Source organism: Lepisma saccharinum, chromosome 20 (genome assembly GCF_977018435.1).
Source record: "Lepisma saccharinum chromosome 20, izLepSacc3.1, whole genome shotgun sequence".
Taxonomy (NCBI): domain Eukaryota; kingdom Metazoa; phylum Arthropoda; class Insecta; order Zygentoma; family Lepismatidae; genus Lepisma; species Lepisma saccharinum.
In genome coordinates, this window is record NC_139248.1 from 11,564,310 (window position 1) to 11,590,155 (window position 25,846).

The following is a 25,846-nucleotide window of genomic DNA, read 5'->3' on the forward strand; positions in this document are numbered from 1 at the left end:
GATGTTTATGCATCCAGAGGCGCCGACTTGTCAAAATTATTGGGGGGGGGGGCTCTGATCACTGAAATAAATTAATGAATGACTCACTCTCTCCCTTTTTTAAGTTTTGGCCTCAGTGTTCGGAATCTCATTAAAGCCCATGAATTCCTCAAAAATATCAAAATTTTTATTCACAGTTCTAATGCAGAATATTAGTTGTCCACGGATGGATATGTCACAAGTTTCGTCAACCATAGTAGCAAAATATTCCCGACTTTTAATATCTGCTACAACGGAGCGCAAAACAGATCTCCCTAATATATCAAATCTCGATCTGAATGTCATGTTAGAGCCATTTGTAGCCCAAACGTCCCATCCACTACCCTAGTTCATGCACATCGTCTCTTGAAACTCTTTTTAGTAAAATATTTTAACAATACTCATAATTACATACTTAGTATATAGTAATAAGTCATGTGTTTTGCTGTCTCTGGTCATAGCCCCCCCCCCCCAAAGTTGAAGGTTTAGCGGTCTCAGCCCCTCAAATTGATGGTCTAGAACAGTGGTTTCCAACTTCAAAAGGTCCGAGGGCCAAAATTATATCCAGCAGTTGATAGGCGGGCCGCATTTTTTTTGGGGGGGGGGGCGGATTAAAAATTACAAAAATTGCAAGTACTGAACTGAAAATGTAGTACTTTCGCATGACCTAAATTTCTAAAATGAGGCAATAAAACAATGGAATTACAAATCAAAATTGCATAATTAGAATTTATTTCACAAAAAACCAATACTTATTGATGAATTTAAAGAAATGAAAAACACGCCATACAAATAAGAATCCTTCATAGTAAGTGTTCAATGTGAAAATTAAGGCCGATCTGCTTCTTTTATTAAAGTTGGAATGTCCACTTGAATTTCTGTATTTGAAAGTCTCAGAAGGTGAAGCAGTGAAGAATCTGCCAGTCTGCTTCTGTAGCGATTCTTGATTAACTTCATTGAAGAAAAAACACTTTCACACGTGTATGTGCTGCCGAACATCGATGTCATTCTTTGTCCAAAACTACGAAGGTTTGGAAAGCGTTCTTTTGAAAGGTATTTGAAAAACTCTGGCCCCTTTTCTTGCCTAGTTTGAAGGAACACATCGCCTTGCAAATCACGCAATTCAAGTTGGAGAGAAGCTATTTTGATTTTCAATCTTACGTTTTTTGGAGATATTGCTCATTTCGATATTTGCACAAACTTTAACAATCAGTCACAGTACAATCCGAGTTGGGACACTGGAAATCTCTTCGTACTTCGTGCGTAGTAAAACAGATCTCTATAGCGCCTCTCTGCAGTTTGTTTCTGAACACAAAGAGTGAAGCCTTCGCGAAAGCGGCCGAGTTCATTCCGCATAGCGAAGGGATGGAATGCATGGTATGAAGAGAAAGTTACGTCACTTTAGATTCTTCTGATTATCATTATTCACTGCAAAATCAATTCTACCTGTGATATTGTCTTTCTTCACAGAGCATCCGTTCCTTCAGTAAAAAAGAACGTATTTTAATAAAAATAAATAAAATTAATGTATTTTGCAAACTGGCTTCGCGGGCCGCAGAAAAAGGCAACGGGGGCCGCCAGTTGGAAACCCCTGGTCTAGAACATTTAAAATGTGTATTTAAAGTTAAGTTCATGTGGCACAATCCAGAGTAAACTTTACAAGAGAAGCAAAATAATACATTACATCCTCTTAAGCAAAATTATTAGGGGGGCTCTGCCCCACATCGTTAACATTGGGGGGGCTCGAGCTCCCCCAAGCCCCATGTAGTCGGCACCTATGGCATCTGCTAATAATCTTAATATCGCTACTTAGAATTGTAATCGGGCGGTAGTCAGTAACCACTTTGGGATTCGTTTCGGTTTTTTTTTTTTTTTTTTTTGTTTTTTTTGTTTTTTTAAACAAAAACCACTATTCCTGTTCGACTTGAGGACCCTAATTTCCCACTCTGTAATTCATCATTGACCCATTGCGTGAAAACATCCCCCAAGAGATATTACCAAAAGGTTTGATAAAAGTCTGAGAGCAGGCCATCCTCTGCCGTTGATTTATTTCTGGCCGCTTTGAAAACTGCATTTCTTACTTCGGTGTTTGTAAAGTGTTTATTAATTTCCGTTCGTTCTTCATCCGGGAACTTTTCTAACGTTGGAAGCGGCCCCGGCGCCCACCCAGCGTCGAATAACATGGGTACCTGGGGGAAACCCTGAGGGGTAAAGGCGGTCAGGGGCGTGATGCTGATCACATCACCCCCACTCATGACCGGATCAAGAAAGTGTGGGGCGTTACCCCCACACCCCCTATACGCCTTCATGGCGTGGTGCTAAGCACAGGGGAGCACTTTACCTTTTTTACCTTTTTTTTATCTTCTTCAGTTAATCTTTCTGTTACTTGGCTCGTAAACTCCCAATCGGATTCTAAGGGATTATAAGTTTGACCCATTAATTTTGAATAATATTATAAAAATGTACTCTGAATTAGTCTATGATTAGTTGTAGTCTCTCCTGTGTCGTCTGTTATCTCTGTTATTAGGTGACTTTTAACTTGTCTATGCTCTTGTAAAACATGATATAAATTTGCCTCTTCATCATTATCCAAAGGTAACTTTTTGCTTTTAATTTTTACGATGATTTATCTTTTTTCGGTGTATAGAGAGTAATTTTGATTTCATCTCGTTAATGTAAGGCATATTTATATTACCTTGTAATGCTAGACTTTGTAAATCATGTAACACAGCATAATACAAATTATACATGTTGTTAAAATCTCTACTTTTCCTATACTATATACATTTGACTAATATAACGAAATTTTGGATTTACAATGAATTCCCACCAGTCTGTTAGGGTCTTACTGGGTGATATACGCCTAACTAGCTCTAGGAAAGTGTCTTTTATTAGCTGTTCATAATTTTTATCCGCCAATACTGAACAATTTAGCATCCAGTATCCTCTTCCCATACATGATTTGTTTTGTTCCAATTTTATTTTTAGAATTAAGGCACTATGATCACTGAAGCAGACGGGAAACACACTTACAATATGTACATTTTCTTTACAACCCTTCGTTATATAAAATCAGTCAATGCGTGAAGAACTTTGAGCTGTAAATTCTAGTTGGTCTCCATGTTTACAACTCCATGCATCTCGTAACTGTAATCCTTTTGTTAATTCAAAGAGTGCTCGAGAAAAATTATAAGCAGGTTGTTGATCTTGCCTATCTAGGACGGAATTTAAGTCACCGGTCACTATCGCATTTAATGTATGCGATGTTTATTCTGGACTTAAGATTGTAGGAAAAAGAAGTTCTCGTTCATGCTTATTGTGACTTCCTGAAGGCACATATACATTGCATAAAAAAGGACCTAGTTCCGCACTTATTAGTCTTCCTGATGGGTGGAGGGTAACATTATGTAAATCAATTCTTTAATGCACCGCTATTGCTGTGCCTTGATATGTGGCAGTAAAATTATTATGAACATTGTACCTCGCCAGAGATGAAAAATTGTCAATGCCTACCTCTTGTAGGAAGACTACAGAAGGTCGTTCGGGATCTCTGAGGACAATGTTGGAAGGGTGATAAGTTCATGAAAACCCATGTCACCACCAACGATCATGCTCAATTGGAAAACCAGCATTCCGTGCTATAGCCCGACAACGTAATTTCCATTGCAACAGACTTTTCCGAAGAGTTATCATGTCCAACTTTTCCCACTCCTCCTGACAGGCTTTCCAGAGGCCATTGAGAGTGCGTGGACGTCTCTTTCCTCAGGCCCGTTTTAGGAGTCCAAATGCACAGAAGTCCATGGGTGACCCATCTGGCGCCTTCACCGGAATGTCGCTGTAAGGAATTGCACGGATGCCAGTTTCCACCTCCATTCGCGGTAAGAACAGACGAGTCGAACGGGAGGCATGGCTGGATGCTTTATCTTGGTGCACCCAGACCTGGTTTTTGGCCCCCCCATACAGTGCCGGGATATCTATGTTATAAATGGGTGTTAAAACCTCATCCTGGTAGTACGTGGAGTTCACCTTCACATTATTAGCTACACGGCGAATTGCTAGGTTGCCATTATAGCAGTATCCAGCGATGATCATGAAACCCCGTGGAAAACTTTCCTGGCATTCTCGATACTATGTTTGATAATTGTTTTTGTCGAGAGGGCGGTAGTAAATCGCGCGGGGTTTGTGACAGTCACTAAGGTAGACATATGCTTCGTCTAATGTCACCACATTTTTGCATCTCTCCCCTGCAAGATAGGTCTCATAGAGCTTTCTAGCGTTCGTGCGACGTTCCGCAATGTGACGAGGCAACAGCTTGTGAATTCGACGCTTATGCCGAATTTCTAGTTGCAGGTCCTTCTTGATTATGGTGTTCACTGTTGACACAGACATTCCCAACTTACGTGCGATACTCCTTTGGGGGACAGGGTTACCACCTGACACAAGGGCCTTCACTTTTCTCACTATGTCCGGTGTACGATTCGTAGCTGGTCGTGGATTTGCCTGTTTCTTCCCCTGTGGAATTAGGCCCAGTCGGCCTTTGCCTTTTTTCTTCAATACAGCACCGATCCCGTTCTTCGATATCACAAAACCACGCTTCTTGCACATTCCTTTGATTGCCGAATAGCTATATTTAGCATCGGAAAGGGGTGTTATGTAGCCCTCCCAGTATGGTTCAATTTTCTTCGGCATCGTTGTAGGTGAATGGCACAACACTCTGCACACGCGTTCCCGGTACTGACGTGACTCAGCATGCACCGTTTGGACGGACTGACGTTGATAACAGCGCCGCCAGCGGCTTTCAAAATCGTCACCAGAGATCCCGAACAACCTTCTGTATATCAATATCCGACTGTGTCAAAAAATCATTTAACGCCATTAGTTTATTGTGACTTTGTAATTGGTTAAGGTTAATCTTTGCTAATGTGAATATGTACATTATGGATGTAAGGATCTTATTTAAGCAATGCATTAATAATTGTTAGTACTTTACGCTTCGCAATTGTTCCACTTTTGACGCTGGGCAGAATCACTCATATCTTTTCGTCACTACCCGAATCAAGAACTGTACGCATTACTGTAACACTTGGTTTATCTCTCCCTTCTCCTATTAGTTCTAAACTTTTTTCTTCTTTTCCTAAAAAAGGGGTCGGTTGAATAGGTTTTTCATTTTCACTCTTGGATTTAAGCTGTACTTCTACTGCTGTACTTACCTCGTCATCCTTTTTTTTTTTGTTTCTTCGGACGTAAGGTCATATGGTCTGTAGCATTTTTCCTCGCTTTCCTGGCGGATCGGGAGCGAGGTTTTTTGGGGGTAGGTTCTGGAAATTCTGCTTGTGCGAACATCGAACTTGTAGGGATTTGGGAGTCTTGATTCGGAATTTCGAATAGAGTAATTGGAACTATAGATTCATTCTCACTTACACGTTCACTTGCATTTCCTTGTTACCATCACTTGCATTATCTTCTTGCTGATTTAACTGTGGGGGTTTGGGAATCATAGCACTTGCCTTTCGTTCATTGCTATCAGTGACTACCATCTGCTCCTGTTGTTTCTTGTGGTCATCTAGAGCGGCCTGTCGAATATGCCGGTACTGGTAAAATGGTTCTGGTATTCTGGACTTGAACAGTTGATTCCGTATGAGGGTGTGAAGAACTGGGGAGTGTATTTTCCATGGCTGCAGCGTATCCTGTAGTACGTGTCGACCTAGCCACCCTATGCTGGCACTCATGCTGTAGGTGATCCTGTGCTCAACATCTAAAACAAAGTTTGGGTTGCCCTTCATACGTAGTCCAATAACGCTCTTCATTTAACATAATATAAGAAGGCACCGTTTTTTGTAGATTGATACGGACTATCTTCTTGCCTGTTCTCACTGGATAGAGGAGGGAGGTGGAATACACTTCATCTCGTACTGTTTGTACTATTCTGTATTTAGACATTTCAATTGTTATAGCACTTTCTGGTAATTCCATGGGAATTAGATGAATACGAACGATTGTGACAGGTTTGTCTGCTCTGTGTACTGGAATTTCATATTCGTGAATGGCAAGAGTGGTCGGCCTTTGCTGCACTCTTGCAAAAGAAAATTGCAAAGTGTTTAACCTTTTGACCTGCATGTGTGAGAAATTACTTACGTTCACTTAACTTCACTGCTACAGAGCTTCTCGCTCTGCTGTTAGTATATTCACCTGTCTGTAGAAAGTAAATTTCGCGTGTTGATTCTACTCTACTTGACGAATGTTCGGGGAGGGCTCGCTAGACACGTCTGCTCTCTACCTCGCCTCGTCGCGGAATAACTCCGCCACGGGGTCGGCTAAAGAAATAATAATTTAAAACTTAGATACTAGGAACTTACGCTTGTAGTAATTCAAAAAAGACTTCCAGAAATATAGGTATGATACAAGTTAGGAACAATAAGATGATAGTGCAAAACGTTGACAACAATAGAATTTAAAAGGGGAATAAAATTGTGAAAAAGGTCGTAAGATTGAAAACCACAAGAGAAACTTTATTTCAGTTTTACTGCTAATATCGGACATGTTTCAGAGACAAAATAAAAATAAATTCAGAAAATGAATTAGAGAAAGAAAGAAAATGAAGGAAAATTAGAGAGGAAAATAGAAAGAATAGAAAAGAGGAGAAATAAGAAAAGTAATAGAATGAAAGAAGGAAGAATAGAAGTAAAAAGTATATTGGAATAAATGAAAGGGAAGGAAAGTAAACTTTAAACTGTGGTCCCAATCCCGACTTTGCCTGTGCTAGACATAAAGTGGACTGACAGTAAGTTTTGCAAACATTTTGTCGGTATGTTACTATAGAGGGAGCCAACAAATAGTATATGGGATTCACCCCCTCTAGACTCAAGTATAAGTTCTGTCCAAATCTGTCCTATTTGGCACCGGTTCACACAGCACCATGTGCTTTGAGGCATCGTGATGTAACGGGCGCATGTGATTTCCCCGAGACGAAAATAAAATCGCCACGCTACATATTGCCAGACATATGATGAAACAGGAAACACAACGTGCACGATATTTCTGAGCGTGTGGTGAAACACTCCTGTAAAACATCTCATTGCTGGCCAGATAGAGCATAACCTTGGTAAAACACTTCAAAAATGTACGCCAACCTCGGCTTATCTCCAAGGTGACACTTTGACGTACTGGCGGCAAACGATGAAACGAAGTGTTCTAATATGCAGATATTAAACACCTGAACATGAACAATATCTAGACAAAGAGGCTTACCATAGCCAATGGAAAGCGAATACACTAGCGCCATCAAACGGCTGGACGGAAATTTAAGTCATAAAATCATGGACAAGTCTAAATAGGCTTTTTCGATTGGTCCGCGGCCGACCCGACGTGCAACTCATAAAGTGATTTACTTAATTTCATCAAAAGACATTGTAGATTGTATTATTTGTATTACATTTTGTGTTTATATTACAAAAATTATTTAAACAGAAATCTTCAAATTACTTATTTTAAACATCGGCCATTTTGGTTTGCAACATTTGGTGCCTATGAGGAAGAAATCGTCTGACATCAGGAAATGCACAGCATTTGTGCAATACAGTTTCGTGTGTTTCATTGTCTGACATTCTTCTATCTATCCAGCGTCTATCGTCACATGGATAAATTCATCTTCTACCGTCTTTACGTTCAAGGACGTATTTAGGGGGGGTCCGGACTCCCCCCCCCGAAAGACTTGGTAAGTACTAAAATTAAATAATGAAAATAATAAAATAACTAAAATTAAATAATGAAAATATACTTGTTTAATCGAGGGTTATTTTTCCATCTAACTAATTGGAAGGCAAGGATTATATTGGGATCATACGGTTTCAAATGACAGTATCAAAGAAGATACGTATATGCAAGATCTATTACTAAAGGAGACCGGGGTTGGTATGACGGGGCTGGTTGTGACAAGCACTGTTCCGTGGAAACTATTAGTGATATTCGTTTGTTGTTAACACTGGTGGCTCATTGGCACGCGAATTTATTATCCATTGTTTGCATGGGCGTCGGAAGGTGGGGGGTCGAACGGGTCGATGACCCCCTGGAAATTGATTGGTTTGGTTTGATTACCCTGGAAATTGACATTGTTCATTTAACGATTCAAGAAAGTCGAAAATAAAGTTCATTTAGTTAGAATTCGAAGAGAATAATCAAAGTAAAAATGCCTCGGATGGAAAACTTTGAGTGAAACATACACGAACAAGGTTATATTCTACCATTTCATCCAAAGAACAAATGGTTAAACACTCTACAGTTTTCAAAACTCTAAGAATTACTTGAACGAGACGTGCAAAAGTTAATATCAAAATGTATTTCAGATACTAACTGCATAAAATGCAAAAGAAATAATGGAAAATAGTTGTGCTGGTATTCATTCGTTTGGTGGATAGAGTCTCCCCATTTATATAATAATAATTATTATTATTTCCAAAAAAATTTATTTTCTTAGTTTATAATATCGTCGGTCCAATGACATAACGACCTATCTCATTTTTTCCAACTTTTCAGGAGAAGCAAAAAACGTTTTCGCACACACTTTCGTAGATGTTTGTAAGAAAACTATTTACCCCATAACAAATTTTGTTTCGTCATTAAATTGTATTATGTTTCTGCTGTAAAATAGTGTGGTTGAATGTTACATGTGTTGCGTTACGTGCTTGAAATTTCATAATTTCATGACATACGTCGTTGTCAGATCAAAATAATTACTCACACAGAAATATCTTTGAGATACGCCATGCAAATTAGTATCAAGTTACAGCTTCATGATTTGAGAAATCATCTTTTTTAGTCAAAATGTGAGCAAAACTATATAATATTTATGATTTTATTGTTCATGACTCTTTTTTTGTAAAAGTGAATGATTATTTTTATTTTGAAGTTCTTTAGGTTTACATGCTTAAGTACGTGTACAAATTACAAAACTCTTCACTACAAGTACAATTAAAAAGCTATACATGCGTATATGTAGCTATAATTTGGCTACATTACATAAACATCAATAAAACATTTTTGTGGAATAGAGTGGAGAACAGATTCAGTGATTCAAATTTGCATAAAAGTTTTTGCAGTCACTGTCTAGAACAACGGAAAAAGACCTTCACACATTGACAGTAAATCTGCATATTTCTCTTGCGCTATTTTCACAGATTCTTTGTTCAATGGAGGTGACATTCTCGCAGCTATATCTTTAGTATTACATCTCTTTACTACGATTTTTGCGGGATTCTCTTGCAGTAAACTTGTTTTTATGTAGATAGTATCTGGCTTGTTGCTCTGCAATCGTAGTTCACGAATATCTTTCCAACTGAACTTAATACCGTCATCGGTCTTCTTAAGCTGGAAAAGCCTCAGATCTTCAGCAATTGCCTTATAATTCAGAAAATCTTCCATCTGCATTGTGTGCACGATGTAAGGATGGTTTCTTCGGGCTAGTTTTATGATGGGTACAAGCTGAGAGGGGACAAATATCTCTCCAACTTTCCGTAACGATCTGGAGATTGCACTGTGCGCAGAGTCTCCCTCGTTTTGCCCATGATGAGGCTAAAAAAATCTGAGCACAATTTCTTTTATATTCTCTGCTTTTAGCATTACATGCATAAGCGCAGCCACCACAATCCTATTCTTGTTTTGGCCAACACAACTGTCAGCATATAAGTGAACTGTATTCTTCTTTTCTTGGTCCACTTTCATTAGATACTGGTAAAGACATGTTGCTATTTCACATGATCCACGCTTGCTGATTCCTTCATGCCACAAGAAACAATGACAATTGTTCGTGTTCAGTTCATAGACAGTGAAGTTGTAGTTAGCCAGACGTCTATTGTAGAACACGGATGAGTGGTTCGACATAGGCAAGTGAATAACTTGTTGCAGATCAAAAACAGAAGAACAGGTCGCTGTAGTCTTACTTATTGCTTTCAATTCTCTCACTTTACTTTTCTCTGCAACGTGCTGCTTAAATTTATCTTCTAGCTTCATTTTATCTTCATCAGATCCCGCATTGTACGTAATGCATAATCCACACTGATCTTTTTTGGGTTGATGAAATGCAAGATTCATACTCTTGAAAACATTTGTGTACGTTTGCAAAGATGCTTGACATGTTGTGTCGATCTCTTCCTTGTACATCTCATATATCTTCTTTACAGTTAAATCAGAATGCAGATACTCCTTTGTTGAATATTTTCTACAATAGTGAGACTCCATTCGTGGAAAGCGATTTATGTGATCTTCTACTATACTCAGTTTCCTCTCGTCATTTTCTTTCAAATGTTTGTATCTTCCACCTCGTTTATCAGTTAGTAAGATGCCTGTTTCTTGAATGTTGTTCACTGTCGTACGTATAAATCGTTTGCTAATTCCAAGAGTATTCCAAAACATCTTCTTGCAAACCTTCAGCCTTGTGCCATCCAGGGAAAGATAGTAAAATTGTGTTTTTGTACGTCTTGATGCTTGTTTTGTGGTTTTTTGTCTCGTATCTTCTACATCAACGTGTCGTGCTACGTACTTCCTTTGACGTTGCAAGTTTCCAAGATCTAAAAATCCATTTAAAATAATTATTCGTGATTTCTCATTGTTCTTCCGTACATAACATTTTCTTCCTTTGTGGGTGCAGCCTGTGCAGGGGGGTTTCAGCAATCTTCTTTTCCTAACAACCTTCCCTGTAGTTGAACTATCCTCTGTTAGACCGTTTCGCTATTGTTAAGATTGTGACCGCTGATTTGTAAATACTGAAATATACATTTCTGCATTGCTTTATTTTCATCTTTGTGAGTGTATTGGCCCCGATTGTTGCATTTTTCTGCTGTAAGCAAAAAGAGATACGCCAACTTGCGAAACAGTTTAGGATTTACTTTATCTGACATAACGACGGAAGTCAAGATACGCCGCTATGTCGTACCAAATTTTTTAACAAATTGAGATACGCAAAATCAAAAAAATATTCATAACTTCCTTCTTAATTGGATTTCAGTTACGCCGATTTGCAAGGTGATGCAGGGCACCGGTATGATCACAACGATGTTAATAACTCAATTTCACAAAAAAATTAGATACGTCGTTATGTCATTGGACCGACGATATGTATTATTGTATAATAACATTTATAACCGTGGCAATAATACTTGATATTTTTCTACTATTCAACTTTTCAACTTCTATCATTTGTCCGACCCCCCCCCCCTTCAAAACTTTCTGGCAACGCCCATGATTGTTTGCCAGTTGTGTGCTTCTCCTAGGAGAAGAATGTAACAAATAATTAAACTTCTGTCCTTATAAAGATATTTACAAGTGCAAGAATGTTTTATTAGTAATATAGCGCCATCTATTAATAACTCTCTAATGCACTGACCTGTTAAGCGTGGTTTGGTACCCATTGCGTCTTGCTATTCTATTGGTTTGGCTTCATAATGTCCACTGCATCCAACACCACTCTTCCACTCACGTTTACTAAGTGTGCTACAAACTAACAGCGCAAGCGTTACAGAACTAAGAATAGTTTAATGCCTACTTCATTTCGTGATCCAGTTCGAGTTAAGAAATTTCCATAGTGTGTCAAATGGAGAGATTTGGGACAAAACAAAATGAAAAAATTGTTACGCTTGTTTTCCCCCGTACTTTGCCAATTTGTCCCTGTCAACACCGGAAAGTATTCATTCTGAAAAGAAACCAAACAACGTGAGCTACGTTGACTGGCGCTGAAGATGTGAATAAAACGAATAAACAGAATTCTTGGAAGTAAGGTCAGGAATAAATAGCTTCTTAAATTACATGCTAACTAACAAAAATCGAATTGTAGACGTTATATAACTGCGCGATTTGTTTGTGCGTACAGTGGGATCCATTAGTATTGCTAGCCAAATTATCCATGACTATTATCATTACTTTTTCTCTTACATCCTATGCGATGTATGCTGGTGCAGAAGTTGTCAACAGCTTGTTTTGAGCTTTCTTTTAATTCTTGAAGCTCTTATTGGGTCAAATAAAGTGTATGAACATGGTGATGGACAATGTGCACGGTAATACTCATGGATCCCACTGTACAGTCGACGGCAAAGGTTTTAGTGGGCGAATTATCCATCACCATGTTGATTATACGCCTCAGTCCTGCCATTGAAGTTTGCGGGTTCGAGTCCCGGTCTGGGCATGGGTTTTCTTAGTGCGATTGTTCCTTCATTAATTTCACCTTATCATCACTCAGGTCTCATTAGGTCGCAATTAGCCAAATTTGCAGAAGTAAAAAGTACAATATTTCATTAGAGAAAACATCATACTCATGGCAAGCTGTTTACTTAATCTTTACTGTTCATCCAGTAAGAAAACAAAGAATATTTTAAAGGAGAAACTAAATGTATGTGACATACTTGAGGATGAGAATTTTCCAAACCAAATATATGTAACACTTTTTTTTCCTCTACTATGCTTCATATATCCTAAGTCCCAATAATTCGAGGTAGACAAGATCAACCCTACCCTGGTAAATTATAAACTCGGGATGATACAGAACAATATAAGGGAAAATCAGAGAAGGGAAAAGAACAAACAATACTTGCATTGCTCAGGACAGTGATAACAATGCTATTAGGGAGAAAAATAGTTAAACAATATTGAACTTACACTTTAAAAAAAATGGTCGTGTCTTCTCCTTCAGGACGTTGTTCGTTTACCTTCACAAACACATAAACCCATTTATTTGAAGAAAAGTTGGATTTTTTGTTGCCTCAATTTACATAAAACATTAGATTCTAGACACACTACTGCAGGCCCGTACCCAGGATTTGTTTGTGGAGGGGGTGCAGACCCATAGGCAATTTTGAAATACATTTTCTCTCATATTATACACTGTATTGTATATACAGGTAATGGACAAAATAATATGAACACCAATGCAATTGCAGAAAACGTGTATTAGTAGGGGGTTGGGCCCCCCTTGCCTGAATGACAGCTTGTATCCTACGTGGGATAGACAAATAAAGGTCCTGTACAGTGTGAACTGGAATACGTAGCCACTCCTCGCACAAAACAGTCTCAAGTTCCGAAAGTGTCATTGGAGGTGGAAACCGATTACGCACTTTGGCCTCCAAAATACCCCACAAAGGCTCAATGATGTTAAGATCGGGGGACTGTGGACACCAGATGAGATGTTCTACCTCATCACTGTGCTCATCAAACCATGCATCAACGCACCTAGCAGTGTGAATAGGGGCGATATCATCTTGGAAGATGGGGCATGCATCGGGAAACAAAGTCTGAACCATGGGATGGAGGTGGTCACCCAGGATGGTGCAGTATTTTTCTGCGTTGATTCTCCCACGCAGGACGACAAGTGGGCCAACACCATTCCAAGATATAGCCCCCCAAACCATCACAGACCCCCCACCATGTTTCACGGTAGGCACTAAACAGTCAATATCAAATGCTTCAGCAGGAGTTCTCCACACATAAACACATCCTGTGGTCTGAAATAATGTGAAAGACGATTCGTCTGACCATATCACATGTTCCCATTGCTGCTGTGTCCAATTCTTGTGCTCTTGGCACCACCGTCTTCGTGTCACTCAGCGGCGTAGTGCCCACGTAAGGCTTTGTAAGTCCACCTTACAAGTTGAAATTATTGAAGAAAACTTCTTTCATTCCCGTATTTATCGCTTGAACACACAGAAATATCAGACTGCAAGTAGAACTTTTAACGAAATATTTGAGGACTTGTTTTGATCGAGTTGTTTCTCTGTAAGGGCCGGTTGCACCATCTCCGCTTAACGTCTTATCCCCCACTTAACACCATTTTGCGGTTGTTCAATGTCCGCCTAACGTTACCTAGCACTTAAAGTCCCGTGTAACGTAAGTGGCGGTCGGGGCTCCGCCTAACGCGTTAAGTGCCAGGTAAACATGTACACTGTGCAGCCAACAGATACGTGCAGCACCTAGTATAATCTGTGTTTACACTTTTATAGTTGATAAAATGGCAAAGTCTTGATCAGCTGTTGCAAATTGCGAAAGTTTGCTGCATGTTTTGCATTACCAAATAACAGCAAAAAAAGGCGGATTTGTTAATTATCCCAGGAACGGCAATAAATAAAGCAACGTTTGTAAATATATGTGTAGAAATGAATATTAGATGGTCATTTTCGTGTGTGTTCCGAAAATGTTGTATATTGATATTAGCATTAGCAGTTTCACTGTAATTTCGTATGTAGGATTTGAGTGCATGCGGGTACAGAAAATAAAACTAGGTTAAAGTAATGCGTTTGATGCTTGCAAAATTGTATTAAAATGCCGTTCCAAATAAATGAATGTGTCTTTGCTGTAACAATTTTTTTTCAACCAAACGCAATACACGAAATGTACACCATGCATCAGTTGTAATCTTTAAGATTAAAACACGTGTAATATTATTAGAGTCACTTCCGTCGCCATTGGTGTGAATGTAACATTGCAAATAAACAAGTAATATGTTGTTTCCGAATAACAACTGGCAAAGAATGCACGTATAATATTTAGCAGTAGCTACTCTTACCGTCCAGTTCTTACATATGTACGTACAAGGAACAATTTCCGAATGGTGGTGTGTGTTTTACAAACACACACATTTACAATAATAACCTTGCAAGAAACTACATACCTAGTAGTACATAAGACGTAATACCAATCTTTTAAGAAACGTATACATTGTATATGTGTGATTTTGTATGTTAAGTTCCAAAATTGGCAAAAAAAAGTTTACTGTTAACAAGCATCCTTACGATGTTGACATGCATGTACAAGGAACAATTTCCTACTGGTTTTGTACCTAACCTAACTAACCCTACCCTAATATTCATGGGAGAGCATAAGACGTAAATGCCAAAGTTTTTTTTTTTTTTTTTTTTGGTATTTACTACTTAGAGGAAACGTTTTATGCGAAGTAACATATTTTTCATTACATTGTGCGAGATTTTGTACTTTAACTTTAAAACTGGCAAAGAATAATAATAATAGAGACAGGTACAGCAGTATCTTTACGGCGTTGATACGTATATACAAGGAACGATTTCCGAATGGTGTTACGTTTCGTAGATACAAAGAAAATGCACCATTGTAATAAACCTTTCACGAATCTACATGCCTGAAGATGCATAAAACGTGCACTCAAGTTTTTTCTGTTTTTTTTTTTTAACATTCATATGCAATACACATGATCTTGTATTTGATTTTTCAAAATAACTGGCCTAAAAAGACGAGCGGCTAGGGGCAGCATTAGCACCTTGGGAAATACATGCTAACAACACCAAACCTGGCCTGCCTAACCTATCCACTTAGGCATATAATAGCATAAATGAGCATGTAAATAGGTTTGGCAAATTATAATTTGTTTATTTAAGCTATTATATACACACGTGGATAGGTTAGGCAGGCCATGTTTGGTGTTGTTAGCATGTATTACCCAAGGTGCTAATACTGTCCCTATCCGCTCGTCTAAAAAGGACCACAGCTTGTACGTATGTACAATGTATATTTTCCTGGTGAATATTACTGTTTTTTGTAAAGAAATATATACGTTCTTGCATTGCACTAGCATATAACGTTGCACGAAACTACCTATCTGAAAGTATATACAGCCTGGAGTTTCTTCTTTTTTCTCAATAAGAATAAAACATGCGTACATACAGTACTACGGTACTTTACATTACTATTTGATTCTTCCTTTTGTGCTAAGATGATAGTAATTCCCAAAATGTACCTTGTACATGGAACCGTTGATTAACGATTTTTTTTTGTGCTATTCGAATTTGTTTTGAATACAAAAATTTAATTTTCATCTGCATTGTTAACCAACTTTCACAAAAGCTGCATTATAAATAAAGAAGAAACCTATAACATGGTCAACGTTGATAATACTAATACTCGCTATTCGCTAAAGAAGGGGTTACGGATTGATAAATTATTAACAGAAACGAATGATAAATTAGTAAGAGCAGAATAAAAGATTGCTCTTCTCATTCCGTATATTTACACAAACTCAGATATGTCAGCCTTGCACTAAAAATTGAATAAATATAACTTGCATTTGTTACGACTTCGTAAAATTTTGGTCACTGTTTAGTAGTGTTTAATATTTTTAAAAAGTGACCGTATGCCTTACTGAAAGATAAGACGAGGAATATTCTTTTTACCATTATGTTAATTGGAGTACGTGAAAAATAAATTGAAAATTTTGTAAGCTTCCCACTACTTCGAAAGATTACGGGTTATATTGTATCATATAACATACATTTGATATTATATGAGAGTACGACACATGCATTACCTACTTCTATCAGCTGTTTCATTTTATTGCAATAAATATTTAGTTTTTTTAAACATATTTCAGTTGAAAAAGCATGCATTTGGAATTGACAAGCAGATATTAGCACGTAATAAACAAACAAAACACAATCGAAAACACAACTTTCTCCAGTTTCTGTTGCCAGGTCGTACGGCAAGCAGGAGAAAGTTCCACCTTACAAGGCCGAGGATAAAAATGCTTGGTGCAACCCACCGCCGCCTAAATCTCCCGCCTGTCGTTATCCAGCACTTTGTAAAGTGGCAGATTAAGTGGCGATGGTGCAACCGGCCCTAAGGGTTCTTCAGAGGACTTACGTGTAGTTGAATGGAAGAAATGATTTGGACTCGCCCATGGCGGGAGTGTTTGCTTACGTAGTATCTTCTCAACCAATGACAGGGCACCCCGATTCTGAGCCAGATGTAATGCGCATTACCAGTGGGTGATAACTGGCGAGAATATCTGTCCCCACGCAGACGAAGCTTACGTTGGCATGGTTGCCGCTGCGTATGACTCATATGCTTGCCACGGTCGGAAGAGAACAAGGAAATTCGACTCCCGTGTTTTTTCAACAATGCTTGACGGGAGGTGTAACAAAACGGGTGTCATTTTTAATGTGTAAACTAACTATTAAGTTCACAAACGAGATGGTTTAATGTTAGATATTACCTCCATTAGAAGCAGCGAAGTTAACGATAAAAGAGGAATGTCTGGCAATCCTAGATCCGGCAGCGCTCGCAAAGTTTGGCGCGTGCATCCCAGTTACCCGTAATGTTAAAGCATGCGCGTAATACTTAGCGTTATGATTTACAGAATTTTTTTTTTACCTTTTCCTTTCACTAAGTTGCTTCATATGCTTTTCAAAATGTGCGCAAATATCGTAACCATGATAATGAGTAATATTCTCGAATGCATTTGCATTTGCAAATTGTATTCTACGCATTTCCCACAATAAGAATAAAAATATGACATGACCTTTCCAGAAGAAGAGTTTGTGTCCTAAACTAAGCTGTATGCAAGATTTTTCAATTGCTACCAGTTGAAAGTTGAGCTACAGGTAATTTATTCTGAAGCCGAATATCGAGTAAAGAGTGTGTTTGAACTTCATGAGTACTTGCGTACTACCCATTTGAATGAAGCTGTTGAACAAGTGTACAAACTAAAGCCCCTATCACACGGAACTGGATTTCTATTTGGAATGCTCTAGTTGACGCTGGACTGGCTACCCATTTGCTAGTTTTCGCCTCACACGGTACTTGTTATACCGTACTTGTCGTTAGTCTTTCGTTCCCATAATGGCAGCCGCGCGAGATGTAAACAACGTATCACTTCACACTTTTAAAATACGATAACTATTCAACCGAGAGGAATATCGCATCGTATTAAATGGTTTTAGGTAGAGAAGAACGGTGCTGATAAAATACATACTTTACAACGTTTACTGTACACGTATGGAAGAATATTTTAGATTTTTCAATTGTAAACATGCCTTTCGTGTTGTATGCACTCGGAAGCCACAGACAAAAAAGGCTACTTTACAAACTCACAGAATATCTTCACATGGCCAAACTTTGCTCTGATTGGCTGTTCCACAGAATCTAGTCGAAGAAGTTAGTAGCAATTAGAACATGTCCTATTCCTCAAAACCAGTCAAGCAGTCAGCCAGGCGGCCATGATTACTAGCCAGAAAGTCAGTTCATCGCCAACTAGGGCATTCTAACTAGAAATCCAGTTCCGTGTGATAGGGGCTTAACAGAATTCTTCCTCACTGTTCCTGCCTCAAGCTCGTCGGTGGAAAGGTCGTTTTCTGCACTGAAGAGGATTCATATATTTCAACGCAGCACACAGACTCAGGCAAGGAAATCTGACTTGGCACTGATATCCATTGAAAAGGAGCTGCCAAAGGCATTTACCAGAAACTCCCGATTCTACGATGACGTGATTGGTGTTCAGACTAAAGGATCGTCGGATCGGGTTACAGTATAAATGAGAATTTTCATTAAGTAATACATATGCTATTATTGTTAACATAGAGTGTGTGCATTTTGTGTTTGAAATTGAGTATGCCCATACATGGCTTAGATTCAAATAGATTCTATTTAGTTAAAATGTTTTTGGGTTTTCTTTATCCAATATTCAGGTCAGGTTTATCTAAGGAAGCCTTACACCTTTCATAGAATCACCCTACGCCACTGGTGTCACTGCATTACGTGGAGTCACCAATGGTTTGGGGATGGCAACTCTGCCATGAATGTTCACAGAATGCAGCTCCCTTTGAATGGTTTTCGTTGATACAGAGTCCTGGAGGTGGTTGTTCATCTCTGCGGTTATCTGGCACAGTGTTGTCTTGTGCTTTCGAGTCACTATTCGCTTCAACACACTTCGATCCCTGTTGGATAACTTTGTTTTTCGCCCACTATTATCCTTTGCAGACGTTGTCTTTCCATGTTGTCTGTAGGCCGTCAGAACAGTTGACACTGTGCTCCGTGCTACACCAACAAGTGTAGCTGTTTTTATCACAGATGCTCCAGCCAGGCGGGCTCCTATGATCATGCCTCTTTTGAAGTCTGAAAGGTCGGACATACCTGCATTTGACGGATAGCTGACTGCTTGCATGCAACTCTCACACCAGCTTCTGATAGACTGATATGTTTGCTTTCATCACCACTAGATGGTTGAAATCTCTGCTGAGTGTTGTTCCTTTTCCACGACGGCGTATGGAGGCCTTTGCAAACCAAGGTGTTCATATTATGTTGTCCATTACCTGTATATGTGTATGTATGTGTGTGGGGGTGTATAGGAGAGGGTGGATAGAGAAATTTGATCATTTTGTTAACGAAATGTTGAAGAACAGCTGCTGGCGTAATATTGTTTCTATTGTATTTTCGCTTTTAAAATCTTATTTGACAGTAAAAATAAATGCCAGTGGCACCAAAAAAGCTATTAAATGGGGTTACATACATGTGGGATAGAAAATGCCATTTTTAACAGCTCGTAGGATCGAATTTTTTGGCCTTAATGTCTTCTGCACACTGTGAAAGTAGTCTGTTGTACGGTCACACCACTGAGTATTTATGTTCAAGACAATTACAAGTAGAAAAGAAGAAAAGTTGACAGAATTTCGTAAATAATAATGCACTTAAATTCTTGAGAGTTTTGGACAAATAACAATATATGTTAAAAGTACTTCAGGCAATTTCTTGCCACAAAAATCTAGCAACGATTCTGCTGTGAAGTGGATTCTCCTATTTACATAATATTAATTAATTCTAAGCCATTGAGTGGCAGAATGGACATCAGTTGCAGAAAAACCCAGATGTCGGAGAAAGAAAACAGAGGGTATTTTTTTATCATTCTGCTTAGTGGTGGCGAAAAGAGATCACAGACCTTGCGGTGCGGGTGGCTTTGTATTGCAGTCATTGAGGAACCTTTCTTCCATAATGTAAAGAGTATAGAAAATTCCCCTCTATTCTAATTATGTGAAACATTTGTGACCGAGCAGAGGCGAAAAGTTCGGGACATGAATTAAAAGGAATGGCCTCTCCCAACTAAATCGGAACGTCTGATAGGCTTGTATCAATGGTTATAGAACTAAAATAGCCCAATATTGCAGACTGCAGACTTCTAGAGCCTGCCTTTGTCCAGAAAGAACCTATTCATTTGTGGAAGGATAAAATCTAAATTCATGCAAAATTTGAAAAGCCATGAAAGTAATTTTTGTAGGTTTTTATACGTTCAAATAAAAAATTTTCTTGGCTCGAGGGGGGGTGCATGGCCCCCCTGCCCCCCTTGGGTACGGGCCTGCTCTACTGTACTTACTAGTAAATTGTGTGAAGATATGTAAAACTGTTTCAAAACTTTCACTGGGGTATCATGCTTTTGGCCCCTTCCTTACTCTTGAACACCTATAAGGGAGCTTTCAGATTGAAGTGATAAGCGACATATGACATGTGTCACTTCGAGATGAAAAGTCAGAAATGTGTTATGGAAGGGACATTATAAGCTGTATGTGTTGCTTATCACTTGCATGTCACTCAAACTGAGACCTTTCCTCAACAGCTTACATCATTGCCATCACTGTTGATCATGCATGAATGCTACTTTACAGCCTGGAACACCCACAAGTTGCATGCCACTTTCATCCAAAAGCTTCCCAAGGAAAGCTTATTTGCAATGGCCTGGAAACACAAGGGTAATCTCTTTCCCTGATGATAGTGTACAGAGGCGCAACCACAAATTTTTGTTTGGGGGGGGGGGGGCAAGTACACCCAACAGCGAAAGAAACAGTAGGCGAATTGTCCACCACCATTTTCATCCGGTCTTTATTCCACAATGTGATGACAATGAATTGAAATAAAGATGTCAATAAGCAGAGAACAATGCCTGCTTCAAACCAACATAGTTTCATTCCTTAAAACAACACAGGATGTAGAATAAAAAAGTAATGAAAATGGCGGTGGACAATTTGCTTACCATTATCTTTGCCGTTGACTGTAACAGGATAAATATAATAATAATAATAATAATGCTAATAATAATAATGTTATTATATAATTATTGATTTGCTTTATTTTACTTCGCTTTTTGTGCCACTTTTGGCTAATTTGCGAAGATGGGGATGAGTGATGATATGATGAAATTGATGATTGGACACTCACAAATATCCATGCCCAAGCTGGGATCCGAACCCGGGACCAACATTATTATTATTATTAGTAGTAGTAGTAGTAGTATCAAAGATGTTATTACCCTTGTAAATTAAGCAAAAAGAGGGTAGAAGTTGGTGCTAAAGCATTTGTGTTTGAACAAAAGATTTGAATTTTTTTTCAACACTTTCAATAATGGAAAACAAGCACACAAACTATTTTTGAAAGACAAAAAATGCTTGACAAATGCATTTCAAATATAATTCTTTTTTACATTAACAAATTAACATGTATAACTTTCATACACGATATGTGTTTCACATACATATATGCAACATGAAGCGACGTGCGACACTAAATTGTGTACGTATTCAAAGTTTATTTAATACATATTATATACAACATATATTATTTAAATACATTACACAACCAATTCATCCATCTCAAATTAAACCAACAACAAAAGATAACATAAATTTTCTCTCAAATGTGCACGCCCCCTTTCCTCAAAACATTGTTCATGCATTTAAAACGAATGACGACAAGTCTTATTTCTCTGTCTGGTAATTTCCAATCCTTTACAGAGAAGAATGAAATATTGCGAGCAAAGCAAGCAAGAACATTTTTGTATCCAATATTTTTTAGCAGCCTGAAATCAATATTGATTTAATAGGGTGTAAATAATTTCACGAGATGCCAATGCATTCTCTCTGTTACAACTTTTGTGCCTCCCCGATGGTGTAATCGTCGCCTTGTGATCAAGGGGTCCCGGATTCGATACCTGGTAGAGGCACATTGCACAGTGGTTTGGAGCTCTCTCTAAACTGTAGGTCTAGTCCCGAATAGCCTTTCTGTGTGTAAAATGAGCTTAAAACCACAAATCAATCAATCAATTTTACAACTTATTTTCATTTAAATCGTTCGGCGCCCAGGGCTGACTCTCGCCACCCCCTAGCTATGGTTCTGAACTTGATAAAACTAAGTCCCGCTTTAGACGAAAGCATTTTCCTTAACATTTATGCCATGACCAAAAAGCTACAGTGTAAAGTGTGAAATGTTATGGCATTTCAGATGCCATGGCATATTCCATGGCATTTCTCAAGGATAGAACCGGCTCTATTTGCATAGCTTTTTTTTGTAGCATAACCAATCAGAAACGACCTCTAGATCACGAGTGAAGTTGTAATGGCGGCCACTTTAAATGTAAACAATGTATCACTTCACATTCTTAAAAGCTGATAACTATTGAACCGAGAGGAATATTGTCTTGTACAAAACGTTATTAGTAGGGACACAAACTTATAGTAAATAAAAACTGAGGAGAGCGGTAAATAAAATGTTAGATCAGCGGTATATACCAGCAGTGAAAAAAAAAATTGCACACACTTTTTCATTATGAGAGGAAACAACATACAAAAGAGCTATAAATTGATAAACTACTTCATTTTTATATACTGTACACATGCACAAGTACTTAGCTGTCCAACCAAAAAGAAAACATCAACACAAAATCACTTCATTTCTAAATTGCATATCTCAAGTGATTTATTCATTGTATCTTTTAAAGGCTATCCATGCTGTCCAACAAATAAAATAATCACTACTGCACATACACAAACACATGTTAAAAATCACATGATGATAAACAAAATTCATTCACACCAATGACGCCATTGTTTCCCTTGATGTGCAGGAACAGACTAATCTTATCGCTGCTACAGCTAGCAAGTTCAATGAAACTGGAAGTTGAGTAGACATTTGGGGGAAGAAAGGAATGCAGCTTGACAGGGAAAGAAGTTTTTGAACTGAGATTATGTGCATGGGAAATCCCAATTTGCAGCATCTTCCTGATGTGATCGAAGATAAAACGTTCTTCAGCTGCTAGTGGTAGGAAACTTTAGGCAAACATTTCGTTACAAATCGACAGTTTGCGCACGCAACCTCGATTGCCGGTTTTTGCGTGTTTTCTACTTAATTTGATGATATTTCACGGTTATTTCGCGAAAAAGCGTTCATTTCATGGAAAAGCACACATTTCCCATTACTTTGCGAATAAAACTCATGCATATTTCATCATTGGCGGTGTAGTTACGTGCAGAATGTTCAAAATTGAATCTTTTTTTCATTTCGCGATTTTGCGCATCGCGAAAATTCAATGTTCCTAGTTATTAGGTATAAAACGATGGCGCTGCTTAAATACATATTTTACAATGTTTACTGTGCATGTATGGAAGAATATTTTAGTTGTTTCAAATGTAAACACCATGTACATCATAGGTGGTGTAACTCGATGTGCCTTTCATGCTGTATATGTTATACATTGTAATTGCAAAAGCTAACGTAAAGTACTATCTCCTATGAGATTTTTGAAGCATTTACATAGCACTTATTTATGCTAGTAAAAATTTTAAAGGAAATGCTATTGTCTAAAGCTGGCAGGCTAAGAAAAGCAGGTATTGAGAGCGAGGCGAGAAAGAAAATTTTACGAAATGTATTTTTATTTGCCTAAAACTCGGCGGTAATTCCCCTTGCAGGTACACTTGACTGTGAATGTTTGCCCCCCTACAACTCATTTCTGTCAAAGATTGGATGGGGAAATGCCCCCTGACCCCCCACCCCTGTGGTTGAGCCACTGATAGTGTATGCACTTCCAGAAATAGATGTAGGATTTTTTTTACTAGGGTTGATCCAATATGAGCAATGCAGCTATGTCAGAATTGGAAGCACTTAGAAATATATATTGATGGAAATACAATACTAGAAACAGTAATATTTGCAGACGACCAGATATTGATGGCAACAAGCGAAGGTGATATACGAGGTGCATTTCAAAACAAAGGGCCATATATAAATATTTACAAAAGTGACTGGCAACAATGATCAGATCGCACCTGTGCAACGACATGAACTGGTCCATTGGCAACCTAACCTAACAGCAGCTCTAGTCAGCTGTTGATTATCATGCGAGTGAGAGCATGTTAAAATGGCTGCTCAAATACACAATCCCGGATTTTGAGCGAGTACAGTCTGTGATTCGATTTTTTAATGCCAAAGGTCATAATGCTAATGAAATTAACAGAGAATTGTGTGAAGTGTATGGTCCGAATGTAATGAGTGAAGGAAGAGTAGCGCAATGGTGTCATACAGTCATGGACACTGCCGGCTTGTAATGAATACATTGACTTTCAATGGAATCGTTATAAGCTGGCAGTGTCCGTGACTACATTCACACCCACCAAATGCAAAAAAGTTCAAGCGAACTCCATCTGCATAAAAAGTCATGGCAACTGTGTTCTGAGATGAACAATGTGCGATTTTGGTGGATTTCATGGAGTGGTGGAAGCAATCGCATCATAGGTGTACAGTGAAACAGTATAGAAACTCAGATGTGCCATACAAAACCGATGACGATGCTGTATTCGGGAACTGTTCTTACCCACGACGGTCGACCACACACTGCACTACTTCGTTGCTTTCCCTCTCCAGATGATTGAGAGGTTCAAAGGGAACTTTCTGATCACTCCCCGTGCAAACTGGAATTTGCAGATAGTGACTATCACTTCTTCTTCCACCTCAAAAAGTGACTTGCATGTCAATGATTTGACGGCAATGTTGGATTGGATGAAATCCCAGGAAGCAAACTTCTATGCAGAAGGTATAAATAAGCTTATTCAAGTGTACCAAAATTCCTTGGAAAATTATGGTGACTGTTGAGAATTGAATTAGATATGTACGTCTTTGTAAGCACTAATACAATTTTGCTACACTTCTTTTTTTCTTTGATATAATCAATCGGCCCTTTTTTTTAATGCACCTCGTGCAAGGTCAGTTTTCAAAATTCAATCAATTTTTACAATTATAATATGAAAATTTCAGAAGATAAAATAAAGTCAATAGCAATATTACCGAAACATACATATGCATAAAACACACTCCAGGGCAAAAAAGAATTGCCCCTAGTAATAAAGTGTAAAAATTTTTCTTTGAAGCAGCATTTCTCCATTTGTGGATTTATTTGAACAATGTATTATTTACAACAGTTAGTGTGTGATATTTTAAAGTACATACTATGTAGATGAAGGAGGGAGTTCTTATATTTTCATACATTTTTGCACATTATTACTCTTATTATTACTATTGTGACCTCAATTACGTTAATTCTTCGTTATATTTTTTATTGCAAATGTATAGTATATTACTAATAGGTTCGAGTTAAGGACATAATAATGTAGATTAATACTAAGTTGCACAAGATAAAAACCAGACAGTGAACAATTAACACATTTAGTAGAAACTGGACGTTATGTCTGAAACATTCAAGTACATTGATCACAATACAGGAAGACTCGACACACAAAATACATCTGCTTATGATTTCTCGTCTTCTGGCTGTGAAGACCAAGCCTTGTAGCCATACGCATAATACCTGAACTGTATCAATTACATTTTTCAAAAAATAACTAAACAATAGCGGAAGGCAATAAGGGCATAAAGCTTAACAATTTAATAAACTAAGGGCTTTCTTTGTTGATTTCTTCATTATTACCTTCATTGTTAGAATGAACAAAATATCAGGAAATGTTAAAATTACGTACAGTATGTAGAATAATCAAAATAATTATGAATGAAATAAAACATACTGCTTGAACGAAAATATTAGATTTTATCACTAGGGGGCGATTCTCTTTTGCAGCAAAGTGTACTTTGTTTGTAAGAGGACAAGTAGTAATCAACGGTGCGCTTCTGGGACAGGATTTAACAGGGTTGTCAAAAGGTGCAGGAATTGTATATAACTTCAATTCTGGTCCAGGAGAGAAACTCAGCAAGAGTAAATGAGTTCTGGCCATAACAAACC

The 25,846-nt window shown here is 38.2% G+C and overlaps 1 protein-coding gene across 2 annotated transcripts in view; it reads right to left on the minus strand.

Moving 5' to 3' along the window:
* Nucleotides 1-25,846, minus strand: part of MFS3 (major facilitator superfamily transporter 3) — a 304,225-nt gene that overhangs the window by 78,271 nt on the left and 200,108 nt on the right. Inside the window, exon 1 of one of the 2 annotated variants that reach the window (XM_083142121.1) lies at nt 11,396-11,510. The exons of the other annotated variant lie outside the window; for it this stretch is intronic. Within the exon in view, the coding sequence (XP_082998247.1) occupies nt 11,396-11,420 (25 nt within the window). The 5' untranslated portion in view covers nt 11,421-11,510. Of the gene's footprint in view, nt 1-11,395; nt 11,511-25,846 lie in introns of those variants that run through there. 2 annotated transcript variants of the gene reach the window in all.